Here is a 23,048-nt window from a genome sequence, read left to right as displayed (position 1 = left end):
CAAATATGATTAAAAGATGAATAGGAGACAAAACTACAGAATGTCACATTTTATTATTGGGTGATTCAACACATAGATGTTTCACCAGCTAAGAAGATCAGCAGGGAATGTGTTGTATCAGTTATATCCATTACTTCTGCATTCTGAATCCTGCATTCGATGATGACACACAAAACCAGGATGAAGATGAAGGAGCTGACTTTGACAGAAAAGCAAGCAATTTGGATGCTAAAAGAAAAGAGGAAGTCAATTATAGCTCTACACAAATAGAATTACAGATGCTACACAGCAAGGTTATTTTTGTAAACGAAAACTGAAACTAAGACTAAAACTATTGGTCAAAAAACATTTTCGTAAACTGAAATAAAATTGAAATTTCTAAAATTTAAAACTAAAAACTAACAACAGTAACTGAAACACTAACTAAAAATAATAATTAGCAAAAATAAATAATCATGTTCGTGATTTAATAAGATCTCATTCTGTGTCAGAAAATCGGTTCTGTGGTTATATATATATATATATATATATATATATATATATATATAATATATATTATGTAAACAAAAACTTTTGAACGCGATTTGACAGCACATTATATATATATATATATATATATATATATATATATATACATACACATACATACATATATATATATATATATATATATTTATTATACACACACACACACAGAATTATACAATATATTATACATATTCTTATTATACATGTTATAATAATTATACATATACAAAATGATAAACGCAACACTTTTGTTTTTGCCCCCATTTTTCATGAGCTGAACTCTAAGATCTAAGACTTTTTCTATGTACACAAAAGGCCTATTTCTCTCAAATATTGTTCACAAATCTGTCTAAATCTGTGTTAGTGAGCACTTCTCCTTTGCCGAGATAATCCATCCACCTCACAGGTGTGGCATATCAAGATGCTGATTAGACAGCATGATTATTGCACAGGTGTGCCTTAGGCTGGCCACAATAAAAGGCCACTCTAAAATGTGCAGTTTTATCACACAGCGCAATGTCACAGATGTCGCAAGTTTTGAGGGAGCATTCAATTGGGGGTCTCATCGGGGTCTCGACCTGACTGCAGTTCGTCGACGTAACCGACTTGAGAGAGCAAATGCTCACATTCGATGGCGTCTGGCACTTTGGAGAGGTGTTCTCTTCATGGATGAATCACGGTTTTCACTGTACAGGGCAGATGGCAGACAGCGTGTATGGCGTTGTGGGTGAGCGGTTTGCTGATGTCAACTTTGTGGATTGAGTGGCCCATGGTAGCGGTGGGGTTATGGTATGGGCAGGCATATGTTATGGACAACGAATACAGGTGCATTTTATTGATGGCATTTTGAATGCACAGAGATACCGTGACGAGATCCTGAGGCCCATTGTTGTGCCATTCATCCACGACCATCACCTCATGTTACAGCATGATAATGCACGGCCCATTTTGCAAGGATCTGTACACAATTCCTGGAAGTTGAAAACATCCCAGTTCTTACATGGCCAGCATACTCACTGGACGTCACACCTTGAGCATGTTTGGGATGCTCTGGATCAGCGTATACGACAGCGTGTTCCAGTTCCTGCCAATATCCAGCAACACAGGTCACAAGCAACAACCTGATCAACTCTATGCGAAGGAGATGTGTTGCACTGCGTGAGGCAAATGGTGGTCACACCAGATACTGACTGGTTTTCGGACCCCCACAATACAGTTAAACTGCACATTTTAGAGTGGCCTTTTATTGTGGCCAGCCTAAGGCAATAATCATTCTGTCTAATCAGCATCTTGATATGCCACACCTGTGAGGTGGATGGATTATCTTGGCAAAGGAGAAGTGCTCACTAACACAGATTTAGACAGATTTGTGAACAATATTTGAGCGAAATAGGCCTTTTGTGTACATAAGACAAAAAGTCTTAGATCTTTGAGTTCAGCTCATGAAAAATGGGGGCAAAAACAAAAGTGTTGCGTTTATAATTTTGGCCAGTGTATATCCTTACTGTATATCCATTTAAACAGAGAAAAGACAAAAAAGCTTCTATGCACATTGCTGCACTGCACAAAAACTATGCAGCCTATCTGAAAATGTACATTGAACATGACATCACGCATATGAGGTATGAGAAGTCTGTCTCTGTGATAACTTCCATTAGATGTGCCTGCTGTTCATAGATCAACCCAGCACATATGAATGTGTGCATCATACATAAACTAATGTAAATGTCCCATGCTGCTGCTGAGCGATTTGCTAAACAATCCATTTTTATCAAGCTAATGGTGCTCAGTTTATAGCATTCCTCTTCCTTCAAATGAAGACCAAATACAATTGATGTATTTTCACTCAAGCAATTCTCATCATCTTTTTATCTTTTGACAACTCGAACTGCTCCAAATCAATACAATTGCTACTTGATTGAAAAAATTTACAATTTATTCCATATGAGTGGATAACTCGCAGTTGGGAGTGTGTGTAAGCTGTTTCTCTCTACGCCTCCACATCACAAATAATCACAAGCCTTTGCTAATCCTCAAACCTTCCCCAGGGAGACGTTATTCTCACAGACAGAAAAATTATAACTCTCTTGCGGAATCAAGTGCAGGTAAAGCGATTGTTCTGTGAGGTGAGGAGACTCATGGAGTTCAAACGATCTCTCCTGTGGCTTTACTTCAAAGGCTTGTTCTCCATGGTTGTCCTCAAGGACCTACAGAAATGTTGCATTGATATGTGCAGCAAGTGTTAGCAAAAGGTGAGTTGTTGTTCTTGGGATTGACTGAGGTTTAAATGCCATTATAAACAGATTCCAACAAAAGGAGTTTCAGAAATATTTAAACGCTTGATTTAGTCATTCGTAAGGAACACGGTGTATTGTTAACACCCTGAGAACAGGAGCTATTTTAAAGCTGAGCAATATAAAATGACTTTATGACACTGATCATTCAGTCTCCCAAAATACATGATGCATTTTACTGTGCTTTTTTATCTGGAGAACAAAACTAGACACCGAATCAAAGTATGATTATTACACTAAACACAGCAAATATTGTTCGCCACAGAGGAACTTCTATGAGGAAAGTGGTGTCAATATGCCACATTTTAGACATTCAAGGTGTTGAAAGAGCTAAAAATGACAAAATCAGTTACTGTATCCATCTTTCTTTCTTTAAAAAGTTAACAGCATCCTGGTATCCCTCCTGTTCCAGTGCTTTGAGTCTGGGTAATGAGGGAGGAAACAGAGCCTGGTTCAGCCTTATGATGTTGTCTTTTGAGAACTGAGGGTGGAAAACAGTTGAAATTTCAAAACATGTCAGGTTATGACATAGCAGTTTGGAAAGAGATATACACTGCTCAAAAAAATTCAAGGAACACTTTTTAATCAGAGTACAGCATCAAGTAAATTAAACTCCTGGGATATTGATCTGGGCCCGTATTCATGAAAAATCTTAGTGCTAAGAGTTGCTCCTAATAACAAAATTCTAAGAATATTTTTTAGAAATGTGGGTGTTTCCTTTTAAAATTAAAGAAAAAATCCTAGTAAAGAAAAAAGTAATTCAGAATGCATTAAAACAGGTCTTAAGGTCCAAAATTTTTAGGAGTACAGACGAGGGCTTTTAAGAGGATTAAGAGTTTCTTTAGCAATGGAAAAAATGGCCGAAACATGAAGACAGAGAAGAAATGTGTTGCACACAATGCATGACAGTGAGTTAATAAGACGCTACACATTAGATCATGCAGGGATCATTTTTGTGACTGATCTTAGAGACACGCAAACCTCCGACACCGCGCAGAAGTACCATAGCACCAGAAATGGAAGTAATCACTACATTAATTGCATTAACATATTTGGCAACTGGAAAACTGCAATTACGCTGCAGTGATGTTTTGGGTCTGTCACAACCTTCTATAAGCAAAGTGATCACACAAACAATTAAAGCACTTTCAGAACCTTATTGTGTCATTGTTCATTTCCTATAAAATATGTTAAGTATGACAGCATGGTAAAAAAGAAAAGAATATACAATCTGAATTCCGGAAATATTGGGACATTTTTTAAATTTGAATTAAATGAAAACTCAAAGAATTTAAAATCACATGAGCCAATATTTTATTCACAATAGAACAGAGAACATAAATGGAGAAATTTTACAGTTTTATCTACTATATGAGCTCATTTCAAATTTGATGCCTACTACAAGGTCACAAAAAAGTTGGCACGGGGGTGTCACCGTGAACACAGCGGGGAGGAACGAGGAACACGGAGACGAGGATAAACTCAAATAACAGTCTTTAATATAAACAAGACAAGGCAAGACAAGGCAGGGCAGACAAACAGGAACACCAGGAGTAACGAGTAGACCAGACGAACACTAACTGAACAAACAGGACTTAAATACAACATATAATTCCAGATAATTAGACAAACACAGCTGGACGAGAATTAACTAATAATCACACTTAACAAGGACAGGAAACAAACCAAATATGGATACAAGAGGCAGTAACACAGGACTGACGGGGGGCAACAAAGGGCTGAAAAAGCAAGAAGTTATGAAAAGATTCAGCTGGGAGAACATCTAGCAACTAATGAAGTTAATTGACATCAGGTCTGTAACATGATTAGCTATTAGGGGTGTGTGATATTGAAAATAAATATAATCTCAATATTTTTTTGGATTTTGTCGATAACGATAATTACGATATTTTGCAGAATGTGTTATTGTGCCGATATCTGATTACCGTGGACAGCTGCAGTTTTTGATATTCTTCATATTCTGTGTGGTCAGTTCACATCAGTGATTAATTAATCTTTTCATTTAAGCTCAAATTGATTTTTACCTTTAATAAAGCATTTTTTTTTTTCTAAAAGTGTACATATTTTGAGTCAAATTGTTACATTTAATCAGTCAATTAAGATAATACACATTTAGGCTGTTACCAAAGAAATGAAACCAGTATCATCAAAATTAATCTTTGCAGAAGTTGCATCTGAAGTGGTATTTAGATGTATTTACACACTATTTAATGCAGCTCAGAGGGACATGGAGTGCTTTAACCAGTTACAAATACATAATTTTAAACATAAAACATTGAATACTGATATTTAAAATTATTTTAAAAATGAAAATAGACTTTAAATATGAAATGAAAACCGCCAGTAGGTGGCAGAGAGTCACTGGTAATAAGTGAGTCATTGCAACTGAACTGAATAATTTAATGGTTGATTCAACAACAGGCAATATGGTGTCTAAAACGTAAGTCTGTTAATATTAACTTATTGTTTATTGAACTGTTGTACATCACATTAGTAATCATGCTTATTTTTGAAGAAAAAACGGCACTCGTCGTGTGATTTTAACTATATGAAACGTAAATATTTTCTGCCCCCATATCTTAAATTTTGTGATCATTCTTAATGCATTTTAATAGACTCATGCAGTGAAAGAACATATTCTAAATGTGCGCACGCACTGTTTAAACCGCTTAATCACCACGTAGGCTAATGTATGCGTGCACTTCGTAGGTGTTTTGTTTGGTGTTTGCAAAATACTCTGTATTGTCAAATTGCACGTTAAAACAACAATTACGATATTATCGCAGACGATATATACAGGTCCTTTTCAAAAAAATAGCATATTGTGATAAAGTTCATTATTTTCTGTAATGTACTGATAAACATTAGACTTTTATATATTTTAGATTCATTACAACACAACTGAAGTAGTTCAAGCCTTTTATTGTTTTAATATGGATGATTTTGGCATACAGCTCATGAAAACCTCTAAAAAAATTAGCATATTTCATCCGACCAATAAAAGAAAAGTGTTTTTAATACAAAAAAAGTCAACCTTCAAATAATTATGTTCAGTTATGCACTCAATACTTGGTCGGGAATCCTTTTGCAGAAATGACTGCTTCAATGCGGCGTGGCATGGAGGCAATCAGCCTGTGGCACTGCTGAGGTGTTATGGAGGCCCAGGATGCTTCGATAGCGGCCTTAAGCTCATCCAGAGTGTTGGGTCTTGCGTCTCTCAACTTTCTCTTCACAATATCCCACAGATTCTCTATGGGGTTCAGGTCAGGAGAGTTGGCAGGCCAATTGAGCACAGTAATACCATGGTCAGTAAACCATTTACCAGTGGTTTTGGCACTGTGAGCAGGTGTCAGGTCGTGCTGAAAAATGAAATCATCTCCATAAAGCTTTTCAGCAGATGGAAGCATGAAGTGCTCCAAAATCTCCTGATAGCTAGCTGCATTGACCCTGCCCTTGATAAAACACAGTGGACCAACACCAGCAGCTGACATGGCACCCCAGACCATCACTGACTGTGGGTACTTGACACTGGACTTCAGGCATTTTGGCATTTCCCTCTCCCCAGTCTTCCTCCAGGCTCTGGCACCTAGATTTCCGAATGACATGCAAAATTTGCTTTCATCCGAAAAAAGTACTTTGGACCACTGAGCAACAGTCCAGTGCTGCTTCTCTGTAGGCTTGACCTGGGGAATGCGGCACCTGTAGCCCATTTCCTGCACACGCCTGTACACGGTGGCTCTGGATGTTTCTACTCCAGACTCAGTCCACTGCTTCCGCAGGTCCCCCAAGGTCTGGAATCGGTCCTTCTCCACAATCTTCCTCAGGGTCCGGTCACCTCTTCTCGTTGTGCTGCGTTTTCTGCCACACTTTTTCCTTCCCACAGACTTCCCACTGAGGTGCCTTGATACAGCACTCTGGGAACAGCCTATTCGTTCAGAAATTTCTTTCGGTGTCTTACCCTCTTGCTTGAGGGTGTCAATGATGGCCTTCTGGACAGCAGTCAGGTCGGCAGTCTTACCCATGATTGCGGTTTTGAGTAATGAACCAGGCTGGGAGTTTTTAAAAGCCTCAGGAATCTTTTGCAGGTGTTTAGAGTTAATTAGTTGATTCAGATGATTAGGTTAATAGCTCGTTTAGAGAACCTTTTCATGATATGCTAATTTTTTGAGATAGGAATTTTGGGTTTTCATGAGCTGTATGCCAAAATCATCAATATTAAAACAATAAAAGGCTTGAACTACTTCAGTTGTGTTGTAATGAATCTAAAATATATGAAAGTCTAATGTTTATCAGTACATTACAGAAAATAATGAACTTTATCACAATATGCTAATTTTTTGAAAAGGACCTGTATATCCCACACCCCTATTAGCTATAAAAGGAATGTCTTAGAGAGGCAAAGTCTCTCAAAATTACAGATGGGCAGATTGTGCAATACTTTAAAAACAACGTTCCTCAATGTCAAATTGCAAAGGCTTTGCAAATCTCATCATCTACAGTGCATAAAATCATCAAAATATTCAGAGAAACTGGAGAAATCTCTGTGCGTAAGGGACAAGGCCGAAGACCTTTGTTGGATGCCTGTGGTCTTCGGGCCTCAGACGACAGTGCATCACTCATCGGCATGATTCGGTCATTGACATTACTAAATGGGCCCAGGAATACTTCCAGAAACCACTGTTGGTACACAATCTGCTGTGCCATCTGCAGATGCCAAATAAAGCTCTATCATGCAAAAAGGAAGCCATATGTGAAAATGGTCCAGAAGTGCCGTTGTGTCCTGTGGGCCAAAGCTCATTTAAAATGGACTGTTTCAAAGTGGAAAAGTGTTCTATGGTCAGACGAGTCCAAATTTGACTTTCTTGTTGGAAATCATGGACGCAGTGTCCTCCGGGCTAAAGAGGAGGGAGACCTACCAGCGTGTTATCAGCATTCAGTTCAAAAGCTAGCATCTTTGATGGTATGGGGTGCATAAGAGCATATGGTATGGGCAACTTGCATGTTTTGGACTATGAAAGTTGAAAGGTATGTAAAGGTTTTAGAGCAACTTATGCTCTATGTGTATTTCAGCAGGACAATGCAAAACCACATACTGTAGCTATTACAACAGCATGGCTTCAAAGTAGAATCACTTTAAGCTAAGAAGCTTAGAAGCTTTTAAGCTAAATTAGGAGCTCTCTGAGAGGATTCTTAGAATCTTTGAGAATACGGGCCCAGGTCAGTTAAGTTAAGGGTTGTTAATCAGTTTCACCTGCTTTAGTGTTAATGAAATTAACAACAGGTGCACTAGATGGGCAACAATGAGATGACCCCCAAAACAGGAATGGTTTTACAGGTGGAGGCCACTCACATTTTTTTCCCTACTCATCTTTTCTGACTGTTTTTTTTATTAGTTTTAGTCACTACAGGAAGCATGAGGCGATACCCGGTCCCTACAGAGGTTGCACAGGCAGTCCAACTCCTCCAGGATGGCACATCAATAGATGCCATTGCCAGAAGATGTTTGCTGTGTCTCCCAGCACTAGTGATGCGTGGATGAGCTAAAACGTCACCTGAATCCGCAGCTTCAAATAAATTATCCACCTGCAAACTGCCTATATTTTTGTCCGATTTAGATAACCGCATCCGACCCACACCCGATCGTCACATTCAGGGTTCATACGGTCATGAAAAACCTCAAAAAGTCATGGAATTTTAAAACCGCAATTTCCAGGCCTGGAAACTTTTGGAAAAATAAATAAACCCAGAAAGTTTTGGAAAATTCATGTTTCAAAGTTCTCTGTACAATAGAATTATGTTTAATCAGGTCCTGAATTTTGGTGCAGGATTGCGCATATATCACATTAGGCTACTCATTCCCACACTCTCAAAAAGGATGTGTTAATTAATAACACATTTTTTGTGTTATGGCTATTTTAACACATTTTGTGTAATTTTAAGTTGATCATGTGTAAAAGAGAGAGAGAGAGAGAAAGAGAGAAACAACACAGTGTGTCCAACACAGCATGTGTTAACTATCATCCAATCACATTGCTGCTACGTCACTCCGCAAGCCGTTAAGCAATTTCGCGCCTCTATCTCCATCCATGGGTGACTTGGATGCACATGTCAGGTATTTGGATTTATTATTTTTAATTATTAGAAACTGTCATATATATGTTTAATGTGAATTTTTTAGACGGTCAAATGTGCGTTTAGTTAGCAGCCTCTAGTCATTCATACGGGTATTTTCGGTAGTCACGAGAGGCAGTGTTGAACAGGGCGAAAACGGCGTCAGATAGTTAATGCTTCACACATTTTTATTTCTTTACATTTTGGTACGTTTGTTCCTCGCTTTCTGGAGAGAACTTATTTTTAACGAGTTTTATGTTTTTCTTTGCTTGATTTGTTGCCAATTATATGACGTCCGATAAAACGCTGCGGCCATGGCAGGATTGTCGTTAATGAGTTTGACAAAGCGGTAGCAGCTAGCAGCTAACTCTTATCACTTTCACTGCTATCCGTCGCCTTTCTTTCATTAAACAACATAATGTATTGATGTCTTGTTAAATGTCTTTAAATAATACTATGATGTATTACTGTAACGTTTAACATTTGATTGACTTCGACATTCGCATGTCTTTATCTCAAAAAGGATGTGTTTAGGTTTATATCTTGAAGGTTTATCTAGCTTTTGTTAGCTGTTTTTGTAATAAATATTCATTATAACACTGTTTGTTAACTACATTTTACATTATGAATGTATGTGTAATCAGTATATGTATATAACAGATTGGTGTTTTTCTTTGCCTTTTTTACTTTGGATATAACATATGCTGAAGGGGAGGAGGACTCCACTCAGGAGTGGATGACTGTGATCAAAAGGATGAAACCATCTCCAGAAAACCTCAATACCATCAAATTGGGCATGGAGAAAACATACAGTAATCGCAGGTTATGGATTGCAAACACGTCCCCAACAGTGCAAGAGATTTTTGAACAATATCCTCGATTTGTAGACATGCCATACTTGGTAAGAACATCTTGTGTTTTGCATCTTGTGTTTTGTGTTTTTTTTCCTTCTAGCTAGGTATAAATAGACTTGTCAGTACAGGGACAAGGCTGCTAAATATTAACATTTAAAGTCCAAATGAATTCAAAATGTTTTTTTTATATACTTTGTTAGTGCACATTACTAATCTTGTGATGAAAAATTCTATGCAATTTAATTAAAATAAAGTATAAAATAAAGTCCTTTAAACATCCTTTAACCACTCCCCTCCAACCATCAGTCTGCTGCAAGCTAGAGATTGTAAGGTGCACTGAAATCAAGCTCCACCATTTATTTTACTTCAATCAGTTTAATTCAAATCATAAAACTGAAGTATAGTAGTTTTTTTTTTACTGTTATGATTGCATAAACTTAGATTTGATCATTTGTGAACATACTGAGAAAACACGGTAGTGTTGTAATTGTGTATTGTATCCTATGTTGTAGCTTGACACTGAGTTTGGAAAAATGTTTCCTGGGAAGGCTGACCTCTTTCTTCGAAAATGGGAAGGAAATATTGTTCCGAAGTTGCAAAAGATGTCCACAGTGAAAGATCCTCTGGTCATGCAAACTGATAATGAGAGTGAAGGTAGGCTACTTTGCTTGTTCTGTCAAACCGTTGTTTTTCTTTCAGTGGACACCATTAGTTTTACTAGTTCTCTGAAGGCAAAGTTGGAGATCAAAGTCTGCCATTATTTCAGCCATTTGAAAAATGCCATTATATTTTGTGTTTTTTTTTATTATACTACAGAGTCATGTTACAGAGCTCTTCAAATTCTTACTACACTGCTGCCCCCCACTGCGTCCGGAAGGAGCAAAGGTTGGGCCAAATGCAGTACAAAGTCAGCCCTTTCTTACCTCTTGGACATTAAGCCGGTAAGCAGCTTGATTGCCCTAATATGTTTATGTTTTAGTTTGTTAGTTTTCTGTGCAAGCACTTTGTGATGTTACTTAATTACATGACTCTCTAATTTACATAAAACTATACTGTTTTCATTTTGTTTTCTTTTAGGGATGCACAATATTAGGTTTTTGTCAGTATTTTTTAGCTCACTTTGGCTAAGTATCTTAAGGTTATTTGTGCATTTTACTTTTTATTTTGTTATAAATAGACCAACAGCGGCCACTAAACAAACAAAAAAAACGCCTTACCGAATGAACATTAGTACCAAAGGGAGGCTGTTGCTGCTGTTGTCACTGCACGCTATCACACTAAACACATCATTCTGTATGTGCATTCTCAAATGAAATGCAGTGATACAAAACAGTGAAGTGATAATATTGTGCATTCCTATTTTCTTTTGAACATAAATAAGAAAATATCCCTGGCCTTCAGTTCAATGAATGCAAATGAATTAAAGAGATGGTTCATCCAAAAAAGTTTTATTACTTAGTCAGTAATTATTCACCCTCATGTCGTTCCAAACCCGTAACACCTTCATTCAACTTTGCAAACACAAATTAAGATATTTTTGATGAAATTCAAAAGCTTTCGGACCCTCCATAAACAGCAACACACCTGAAATGTTCCCAAGCACAGAAATGTAGGATATAGGTAAAAGAGTCCATGTGACATCAGGGGTTCAGTTGTGCTGATATGAAGCTATGATACATTTGTGCTCAAAGAAAACAAAAATAACAGGTTTATTCAACAACTCTTCTCTTTATCATCTGCCGTGGTGTGCTGCAGTTTTGGAGAGAGTATCACGACGTATGCACAGGCTTTCCTGTCCATGTAAACAAAGCACTCGTCGTGTTTTGTTTATGAGCAGAGGACAGCAAATGCATGCCTTGTTTACATCAAGCGGAAGCAAGTACATGCGTCATGATACTCTCTTCACAATGGCGGCATACAGGCAGCAGATGGAATGAGGAGGAAAAAGTTGTTGAATTTGTCAAATTACAGATGAATCACTGATGTCACAGACAATTTTACTGATGTCCTTTCTACGTTTCTGCATTTGGGAACATTTCAGTTTTGTGTCAGTTTTGTTTCTGTTGCTGTTTATGAAGAGTCAGACAGTTCTCAGATTTCATCAAAAATATCTTAATTTGTGTTCCGAAGATAATAGAAGGTCTTACGGTTTTGGAACGACATGAGGGTGAGTAATTACTGACAGAATTCAAATTTTTGGGTGAACTATCCCTTTAAGAAAACCTTCAGTCACTTGAATTGTTTTAATAATAGCTTTTAAAAAATGTACTTTTATGTTTACAGGCTGGAACCAGCATCTCCAGCCTCCTGGATCATTCCCAGACAATGGTGGAAAACCATCAACCCCACATTGTCTGTTTAGGAGCCCGCAGTTCTACAGCGCAATACATCATTGTGGCCGAGAATGACAAAGTCACCATTCCACTCAACGATAACAGTCTGACGTGTGCCATTGACAAGCTGTTCAAAACGTATTGGGTTTGCAATGTACAATATCCTGTCCAACTTACATCGGTCTTTAATTTCCTTGAAAATGTATATGACATTCCTTTCTCTGGTGGGAAGAGATCCAAAGTTGTGGAGCTTATTTCGAAGCTTCAAGCACTATCCTAAATTGTACCACCATGTACATATGTCCAAGGTGTAAAAAATCAACTTCAAAAGACGTCCGGAAACTCATAATTCATCTTAGGCATGTCCATGCACTTTCTGATGGACAGGATTATACAATTGTTTGTAGTCAAAACAATTGCCAACGAACATACCATAACTTCAATTCTTATACTAAACATCTCAATAGAGAGCATGCTCAGGTTGCAAACCCATTACATTTAGAACAAGACCGTGACACCAGCACGAGTGAGGACTTTCCAGCTCCATCTTGCTCTGCTGCTGTTGATATTCCAGAAAATAATTTTGATGGCTCCAGTACTTGCAGCACCTCTGACTACCAAAGCTGTGCAGCAGCATTTGTTGCAAAAATGTACTCCTCTTCAAATTGTACTCTGACTGATGTGCAAAGAAGCATCACATGCACAAAAGAACTGCTCTGCGAAACCCTGGACTGTTTGCAAGAGAAAACCACATCTCTGCTTAATCGTTACTCTATACCCAGTGATGAATTGCAGACTTTGATGGATGAATTTGAAAGAGGACGACATATGTTTGAGGAAGTTGATACCCCCTACAAAATGACCAAATATTTTGCAGCAAACCACTCTTTCATCAAGCCAATAGAAATCTTCCTTGGAAACAGAGGTGATACTGCAAGAAAGCAAGGTACATTAACTCAAGTGTTAATAGCAGATACATGTCAGTACATATCTATTATTGATACTCTGAAGTTTCTTTTTGACAATGAACAAATGCAAAAGCTCTTTGTGGATTCAACCGAAAGTGACGACAAATTGCGTGATTACTGTGATGGCTCACATTTTAGAAATCACAAATTGTACAGCAGATATCCTCAAGCTTTGGCTATGAACTTGACACATGTAGCACTGTTCTCGTTTCTCACTCTGTTAATGCGTTCGGTCAGACTTTTCAAACTGGTTGTGTAATTGCTTTAAACCGTGACTTAAGAGAAGAGCGTCTCTTTGGTGACGTTTTACACAGTTCCACAATGTGAAAAAGAAAGGGTTGTAGTTTTTCTTAGTTCTATCTCAACTGTATTTTCACCCACACTTGTATGCATATGCTGTCCAAAGAACAAATGAATATAAAGTCATTAATTTAAGCAATGCTGCTGATGTAAAACCACTTCACATGATTTCTAACAAAGAAAACCTGTTTGTAAATCCAAGATATAAAATTGTTTAAAAATCTTTATGAAATTCAAATGACATGTGAATATTGCCTTTGTGAAAATTCAGAAGTGAAGTTTTAATAAATATGTATATATTTGAAAGAAAAAAGTTGTTTTTTGTATTGCATTCATTGTAACTGGTAAAAAATAGCACATATGACACAAATTGTGTTATCAATGACACATTAGTGTGTTAAATATTTTAACACACTGAATGTGTAAAGAAGAATAACACACTGGTTGAGTTAAAAGTAACACAAAATGTGTTGTCCTTAACTAGACACACGGGTGTGTTAAGATATAACACAGGTTGTGTTGTTTTTAACACATCTGTTTTAAGAGTGCACATCTTTCAACTTTAAAATGAGGGAAATTCCTGCAAAACATTTATTCAATATAGTGTGTAGGTTAGATGAGTAAATAAATTCACACAAACCATCAGATCAAATCAGTAATTTGAAAACAGCGTGATTCAGCTGTACTGCGTCTTCTCTCTTCGAATTTCTCTTCACATTGGCGCATCTAGTGCAGCTGCACGCTGCGATACTTTAGCTTGCGTTTCGATACAGTTGATAGAATTGTCAACTGCCTAATCGGTCATTGTTGTATTATTAACACGTCCTTTTAAGCCTTTTCGCATGCTCCAGAGACGCTTTTCTGTGCACTCACAGTTACATCCAAAGCGCGCGCTGCGAGTACCAAATTGAATTTAGTACCAAACAAGCAAAGCTTGTTGCAATTAAGTGGCCAAATACACACAAAATTCTGTCAAAATGGTTGTCCTGGCGAGTATCCTCATAAGCAGGTCTTGTGACAGCAGCCTAATAAAGCTGTGCCGCCTGTCATTAATGTTAATCAAACAACAAAAGACAGAGGCAGAGAAAAATACCTCACTGCTCTTGACTAAATAAAGTTTTGTTTAATAACTTTAATGATAATTTACAGTTTATTCCATTTCTGTAGCCTATTTAAAACACATTCATATTGAAATATCAGAAAATGTTAATGTTAATATTTGCATCATTAATGATTTATCGTATCCACCGTAAATAATCAGAATGCAATTTTTTATTATCCGACCCACCCACCCGCAGACTATCCACAGTGTCCGCGGATATAACCGCCATCCACGCATCACTACCCAGCACAGTCTCAAGAGCGTGGAGGAGATTCCAGGAGACAGGCAGTTACTATAGGAGATCTGCACAGGGCCGTAGAAGGTCCTTAACCCATCAGCAGAACCGGTATCTGCTCCTTTGTGCAAGGAGGAATAGGATGAGCACTACCAGAGCCCTTCGAAATGACCTCCAGCAGGCCACTGGTGTAAATGTCTCTCTAGTGGGCACTGTGCTCACTTTCCAGCACCGTGGAGCTCGATTAGCATTTGCCATCGAACACCAGAATTGTCAGGTCCACCACTGGCACCCTGTGCTTTTGCAGATGAGAGCAGATTCACCCTGAGCACATGTGACAGACGTGAAACGGTCTGGAGAAGCCGTGGAGAACATGCTGCCTGTAACATTCGTTCAGCATGACTGGTTTGGTGGTGGGTCAGTGATGTTCTGGGGAGGCATATCCACGGAGGGACGCACAGCCCTCTACAGGCTAGACAATGACAATCCTGACTGCCATTAGGTATCGGGATGAAATCCTTGGACTCATTGTTAGACCCTATGCTGGTGCAGTGGGTTAGGGTTCCTCCTGGTACACGACAATGCCCGACCTTATGTGGCAAGAGTAAGCAGACAGTTCCTGGAGAATGAAGGAACTGATACCATTAAATGGCCCCCATGCTCGCCTGATTTAAATCCAATAGAACACCTCTGGGACATTATGTTTCGATCCATCCAACGCCGCCAGCCAGGTTGCACCTCAGACTGTCCAGGAGCTCAGTGATGCCTTGATCCAGATCTGGGAGGAAATACCCAGTGTTGCCAAGTCTGTGGTTTTCCCGTGGAATTGAGCTACTTTAACACTGTTACCGGGGTTGTTTTCATGTCTACGGGTTGAAGCGACTCCAAAAATGTCATATTTAGCCCCTGAAAAGCTAATTTTACCAGGGGAAACCCGTATTTTACCCCTCCGGAGCACAGTTTTTACTGGGGGACCCCCCTCGAAACACGTTTGGGCTAGTTTTGAGTAGCAATTGGGTAGGTTTTATTGTGAAAACCTGGCAACCCTGGAAATACCCAAGGACACCATCCATCGTCTCATTAGGAGCATGCATACAGGCATGTGGGGCCCATACAAACTACTGAGTAACAATTTGAGTTGCTGCAATGACATTTCAGCAAAATGGACCAGACTGCTGCATCAGTTTTTTCCCCATTGCGATCTGATGTGTTTTCAAAGTGTTCCTTTAATTGTGTTGAGCAGTTTATTTAAAATGTTTGAATTGTTTAGATATTAGAAATAAATAAAGGTGGTTTTATGCTAAAACCTTACCATAATGCTCATGTTGGCCAGTCTGAGATGAAGCTTACTAATGCCTTTATGAGTCGGGGAAATATCCTGAGGGCCGCTAAATGGTGACACTGTGATTGTGCGTCCCACAGGAAGAATAGGAAGACTGTCTGTGAATCCCCCATCTATCCATTTCTGAGGAAAGTAAAATTTTTTAATTGCATATACACTGCCATTTAAAAAAAAGTTTGGTGTTAGTAAGATTTTTAGAATTTTTGAATATATCTTATGCTCACGAAGACTGCATTTATTTGATAAAAATACATTAAAACAGTAATACTGAAAAATATTTCAATTTACTGAATTCTATTTTTATGCATTGTAAAATGTTATTTATTGCTGTAATGGTAAAGCTGAATTTTCAACAACCATTACTCCAATAATAATAATAATAATTGATCCAATAACAACTGATTTGCTTCATATATTTGATAAATATAATTTATTTGTAACATTCTAAATGTTTTTACCATCACTTTATCTGTTTTATGTGTTCTTGCGGAGTAAAAGTAGTAATTTCTTAAAAAATTAATAAATAAATATATCTTACTGACGCCAAACCTTTGAATAGTAGCTTATTTGTCAAAACATTATGAATTTCATTAAACATTTTAATCAAATTGCACATGCTAATAACACACTGTATATCAACATTTGCTGAGAAAAGCCCTAAAATTCAGTTTTAAATTTTAAGACATTACATTTTTGTCATTTGAGAAATTGGGTAGACATTGCAAACAGTAGCTTTATAGTCAATATATTGTTTAATTGGTCTTCAAGCCTCAGCGAACTGTTTTACAATGAAGCTGCCAGTCTGACGGAGATAAACTTAAAATCCAGTCAAAAAGCACACTATATATTTTGTAGATATAAAGCAAAAAGGAAGGATAAGTATGTCCATTAGAGACAGACAAGGATGTGCACTTGTGTTTGTGATAATAGAAAGGCTGCCTAATATGCACATGTAGCTTTTCTCTCTAGAGCACCACACTGATCCTGTTAACTCTAATACAATCTGTAAGACTGTCCACTTGGGAATAATCCATACTTAATGTTAGTATTTTTATTTAATATGTTCATAACAATTGTTGTAGGTAAGAGCATATTCTCTTCTTATATACAAATTGCCATGCATGCAACAGAGAGTTAAATGTGTTTAAAACACATTTTAAAGCAGTGTTTAATTTTTACTAAATTAAAAGAGAACATTACAAAACATCAATTTTTTTAACCTTTAATTTAAGTGTGTGAGCAAAATATCAATTCTGTCGAGTCTAATAGTCTTCATCATTTGATGAAGAGAATAGAACAACTTGATGTTTTCCCACGACTACACGCTTGAACTTCAACAAATTGCTTTGGCTGAAAATACCACAGCATTTGGCTGCTAATGTAGTTTTATCGGGCCTCTGTCAGTGGAGAGGACAAGCAGAACCAAAGAGCTGGTCTGCTCATTCATCTAAATAAATCCAAACAGTCCAAAACTAAACAGCAGCTCTCAGCAGAGCCACATAAAGTACTGGAGCCAAGAGAGTCGGTCGCAAGACATCATTACCTGCCCTTGGAACTCCACTGGCTTCAATCCAGCATAGACAGGCACGAAGCAGCTGGCCAAGAGCACCTTTAAAAACAATACAGTCATAATACATCAGGAGAATGGACAGACAGAGGACTAGTAGGTTATAAGGGTACATGGTTTATTAGAGTGTCTGTATATTTTTTTCAGATAAAGGAAAAAGAAATTCATGTGGAAACTTTGCTGTAAAAATGAACATTTTTCTTACACCTATTTTCCATACACAAGTGTGTTTACTGCCAGAAAGGTTTTATATATCCTACTGTTCAAAAACATGAGGAAGGTAAGTTTTTTAAATAGTTTTTATGTCTCTTATGCTCACTGATTTAAAAATAAAGTAAAAAAACAAACTAACTAAATTTATTAATATTTAAAATTTAAAATATACGTTATTCCTGTGATGTTAAAGCTGAATTTTCAGCACCATTACTCCAGTCTTCAGTGTCACATGGTTCTTCAAAAATAATTAATATTTTTGTGGATTTCGTTTTTCTCAGAATTCTTTGATTAACACAAATGTATTATTTAATAATTTTTCAAAATGCATGCAAATAAAGGGTCAAAGTATTTAATATTTTAAAATGTATTGACCTGACATTATTTATTGTTATATTTTTCCCCCTTTTTTCTACATGATGGTCACACATGATTTTCTTGGATACACTTGGATCACTTAATTTTAATTTGACAACAAAAGCTTTTTCAAATATGAATTGGCAGTAAAACGGTTTTGTTCATTTATTTTTCTCTAATGGATAATAATATCAATACAAGGCTATGCTTTAATATGTCACCCAGACATTAAAAATGATTTTTACTTTTAAAAACAAAATTAAAAAGGAAACTGCAATACAAGAGGTATATTCAAGTAATTGTATGAATTGCATTTTAATGTATTTTTTAATAAAAAAGATAATTTACACGGAAACAAAAAGAAAAAGAAGACCGTTTGTATCATTTCGTTAGATGGACTACTGAACACCAGTGCAATTTGTTCTTTATTTCAGATGGGAATGAATTAATGAACTTAGCAGCAATTTTCCACAGCAGTAACTCGGTCCAGTGACGGCACTTACGATGTGTCTAATTGAATAGGCAAGTTCCCTTTGGGTTGTGGGCATTACTATGCTAGTTGAGAGATAAATCATTGTCCATTGACCTCAGGCTTGAATACCTTAATGAGATCTTCCCTTGAGGTGAAGCTGAAAACCATGCTGTTCTTGTGCGTCTCTGAGTGTGTCATTGAAACATGGAGGCGTTCATTGGCTAACTGGTGGGCATTGGGCGGGAGAATCTGTTCGATACCCTCCCTAGAGGAAAACCAAAGGACAGATGCTCATTTGTTGTGTTTGCATAATTAACAACCTCAGTGAAAAGCATTTTTCCCTCAACATCATATCGTAATTACACAATCTGTTGGCCGAACCACTGAGGTAACGCAGGAAAAATACAAAAAAGGAAAATCCACTCAACGTTCCATTCCAAGGATATTTCATCAAAATGGATGAAGTCTGCTATTCGCTCAAAGCGGTGTGTCAAGATTATCAGAAGCCCTCAGAGGTTTGTGCACATCACAGATATTATTTCCTTCAACAGAGAGAGAAAAAAAACATCTACCGTTTCATATCATGCCAGCAGTATCTGCGGTTTCACAAGTAGCACTGAGGAGGTGACACATTATAGCATCAGAATGGCACTATCTTCAGACCATTCAAACCTCATTCTACTGGAGCCAGTTCTTTATTATAGATCTCCGCAGCTGTGCACAGCTGAATATGAAGAAAAAATGATTTCATATACGTGTGAAACGAATGACTTTTGGAAAGCATGCATGCAGTTACTTCACGGTCAAGGTGTTTCTTCAGCTCTGTTGGTGTCTTACATCAATTTACACCTCCATACACACGTCCTCTCTTTAAAAAACATTTTCAAGTTAATATCGGAAAGAGTGCTTAATACTCACAGAGGCCAATTAAACAAGAACGCATCATTGTCTAATCAACTCTATTACAAAAACGACTGCAATAAAGAAGGAAATTATCAATGGAGTTTGTGCTTCACTGCACTGATTTATTATAAAGAGATTTTGTTCCCACTTTGGCCGTGTAATATTTTTATGGCACCATCCTTTCATCTCAGTTTTCTGGATGGCAGTTTTAATTTAATGACCTGATTAAAATGGTCTTGTTGTACCCTATTCATGACTGCACCTTTTAAATGGTACGGTAATTCCTCTTTTCACTCTAAATCAACACTGGATGCCATTTGCAGGATGTCACACAGTGAATTCCAATGTGAACATACTGGAAGCTTTCAAATGACACAAGACCTAGATCAGTGCATCTTTAAAGAAATAGTTAGGCAAGGAAGTATTTACTCAACCTTAAATTGTTCCAAACTCTTGACATTTTTTTCTGTGGAACAGAAAATAAGAAATTTTAAATTATTTGCTGTTTTTTTCCCCTATGCAATTACAAATAATGGGAGAAAGGAGTTGTGTTCCATTCTGCCGAAAGAGCCCTGGGAAGTGAACTTTACAGGGTATTCTGCGATCTCAAGCAAGAATCCAGTCCAAAAGGAGTACATTCAGCTTGAAGGGCACTGCAAACGGCATAGGGTATCGTTACATTACAGGAAATGGTAAGTGAAATTGATCCAAAGTGAACTTATGTTGAGGCTCCAGTGTTTTTATTTAATTAGCCACAGATGTGCTGTTGTTTATAGATATAAATGCATGACACATGCAGTTCATTATTACGATTACATTTATTTTCATTTTAAATATTGCAAAGGATATAAGCATCACTCAGTTTAGAACTTCAAATTTGACAAATGAATTTAGAATTCATATATATTTTATAAATACATTCGCATTACATATGTATATTAAATGAAAGATAATTTATATTTATTCACATATGTATCACATTATCATATCTCAAACTCCTCTAATAAGCACAACTCAAGAGGTGTCTACTATACGTTTGATGACGGTGTAGGTTGTTCCAAATAAACACTTTTTGTCAAGCGAACTTTAACAGTGCTCAGGGAGCAGTGAACACTATGTAGGGACCCTGATCAGAACAAAGCTTGGAGCTTTCAAGCTTCAAATAGGTTGCGGAAATGTAAAAGTACTATAAAAGTCTATCATAAAATGACTTCAGGTCTGTTATCCAAGCCTTTGATAGCTTTGTCTATGAAAAAAATATGATTATTTAATTCAGTGAACAATCAATCAGTTCAATCAGTCAATAAGATGACATTTAAAAACCAAATAAGTGTGATTTGTGAATGGATCATTTAGGCTGATTTTGTGTTCCAAATAAACAGATTCACTGGAAGGGACAGACTCAAGCAAACAATTGGTTAATGAATCTGTAATAAATTGTAGTTTTCCTTTTTCATTTCTGCCTTCTTTCTTAGCTTATATGGTTTGTTTATATAATAAATGTGAGATTAAATCAATTCCTATAAAAATAAAAAGGACAGAAAAAAACACCCACTCTCTTCAGAAATAAAAACCCTTGACTTAATCTTCTTCCACTGTAAAAACAATATGATGAATTAAGACTGATTTTCCATGGCAATTAAAAAAGCCTCCATGATGTTAATCTAAAGAAACTGGACACCCACAGTGAGCTTTAATTATTTTACAAATGCATTTTATTTAAAACTCACTGCACTGGCAAAAGGGGAAAAAAAGTATAAAAGCATGAAAAACAGCAAGAAAACCCCCAGAAATTTCTTAAAGTGTGTGATAAGGAGTTTCAGTGCAGGATAATTTTGATCCAGCCTCAGTGCTATCTATTGCAATATTCTAACACCATTTTGAAACTGAATTTGATTTGAAATGAGGTGAATAAAAGTTATGTGAAAGAAACAGCTGAGTAGGATATCTTATCTAGACAGCCTTACTGATTAAAACTCTGCATGACAGAAAAAAGGGTTTCAAAAAGCCCTCTGGGGTTAATTTAAACAACCTACTGAATTGTTTTTCATTCGATCAAAAATGATGTCTGAGAGCTGCGTTTACCTCAGTTCAAGCATGAAGTCATATCCTGGTGTCACAGCTCCAAACGTCTGACTCCTTACATTACTGGCAAACCTGTAGATGAATTCCTTACAATCCTGCGTGAAAACACAAAACCATACAGGTAAGGAGCTCAGTCAGTTTATGGGCATGATCCTTGGTGATGTAACTGTGAGAAATCTGTAGGCTTGACACATCAATCAATCTCATTTTGAGTCTAAACAGGTCAGTCTCTTTCTAAATCACTATGAGGGGCCATGCTGTTATGCAGTAATTTTTAAGCTCTAAAAAAATATATATATATATATATATATATATATATATATATATATATATATATATATATATTTTTTTTTTTTTTAAGGAAGTACTGTTTTACATACCACATTTAAATAAATATCAATGATTTTAATAAAAATGCAAATACGTATTTGTAAAATTCTGCCAAGGTTAGTTAATTAAAAGAAAATGTTCCTCTCTCTCTCTCTATATACATATGATCCTAGGCTATATCGTTTAAGTATAGTTCTTCACATGTTCTGGGGTCAAACTGAATGGCTTTACCTGTAGTTTATCAGGAGCAGTGATAATCACAGTGGCCACTAAAGCACCAGCTGAAGCTCCAGCACAGGCTTTTAAAGAGGACAGCAGCTTATCTCCATGTCTCAGTAACGCCTCTGTTACTCCCAGATGATATGCTCCTAAAAACCCAGCCGCAGCAAACGATAAATTCACCACCGTCATACCTGTGAACAGATGATAGATATTTTAACTTCATGTTTAAAGATTAAAAAATTATTTAAATTATTTGTCTTGGAGAGATCTTGAGGCACACGCAGTTCTGTCCATTATTACGTGTGTGCCCTTGATATTGTTTGTTTGTGCGACCAAATAGTGTACGCCTGCGGTTTAAAATAATTCATTAAGTGTTAGATTTCGTGAAATAAAGCTGTTTCGTAATGTATCAAAGTATGTATGTAATAATTTATCTTCCCCCTTAAATCGTTTAACGTTACTTACTTCACATAAGAGGCATCATTAGTTTGTGCTTTCAGGGCACGAGTTTTGTTTGACAACACAGGAAAGCACATGTGCACCAACATCCGTTTTTAGACGTTTCAAAATAAAAGTCATTTGTTAAGTACAGTATAATGTATAGGCTGTGTCCAAATTCAGGGTCTGCATCCTCCTTAGGATCCTTCCTACCCGGTTGAAGGAGGAGGGATCCTCCGACGTCCGCAAAACCCGGAAGTCGGTGTTTGTGAATTTGGACAGCCTACCCTTCTTTCAGTTCCCTCCCTTACCCGTTGCTCATATCCTGTCGCCTAGCAACCGTGACAGCGCCAAGCAAGAAGCGGGAAAATGG

General features: G+C 37.1%; 2 protein-coding genes across 2 annotated transcripts; one reads left to right on the top strand and one right to left on the bottom strand.

The window, feature by feature from the left end:
* Positions 1 to 2,444: 2,444 nt before the first annotated feature.
* LOC306872527 (patatin-like phospholipase domain-containing protein 4) lies at positions 2,445 to 22,783 on the bottom strand. Its single transcript, XM_079421132.1, has 7 exons — positions 22,703 to 22,783; positions 22,247 to 22,428; positions 21,686 to 21,780; positions 18,827 to 18,962; positions 17,632 to 17,697; positions 16,059 to 16,211; positions 2,445 to 3,303 (listed from the first exon to the last, which is right to left on the bottom strand). Exons 2-7 carry the CDS (start codon positions 22,424 to 22,426, stop codon positions 3,172 to 3,174), a joined length of 762 nt encoding a protein of 253 aa, XP_079277258.1. The 5' UTR covers positions 22,427 to 22,428; positions 22,703 to 22,783; the 3' UTR covers positions 2,445 to 3,171.
* LOC306872528 (uncharacterized protein) lies at positions 9,222 to 13,712 on the top strand. Its single transcript, XM_079421133.1, has 4 exons — positions 9,222 to 9,855; positions 10,321 to 10,462; positions 10,625 to 10,749; positions 12,092 to 13,712. Exons 1-4 carry the CDS (start codon positions 9,691 to 9,693, stop codon positions 12,419 to 12,421), a joined length of 762 nt encoding a protein of 253 aa, XP_079277259.1. The 5' UTR covers positions 9,222 to 9,690; the 3' UTR covers positions 12,422 to 13,712.
* Positions 22,784 to 23,048: the final 265 nt, after the last annotated feature.

Source organism: Barbus barbus, assembly GCF_936440315.1.
Source record: "Barbus barbus genome assembly, chromosome: 7".
NCBI classification, from domain to species: domain Eukaryota; kingdom Metazoa; phylum Chordata; class Actinopteri; order Cypriniformes; family Cyprinidae; genus Barbus; species Barbus barbus.
The sequence above is the reverse complement of the archived record's forward strand: the minus strand, read 5'-3'. Positions and strand labels throughout refer to the sequence as shown.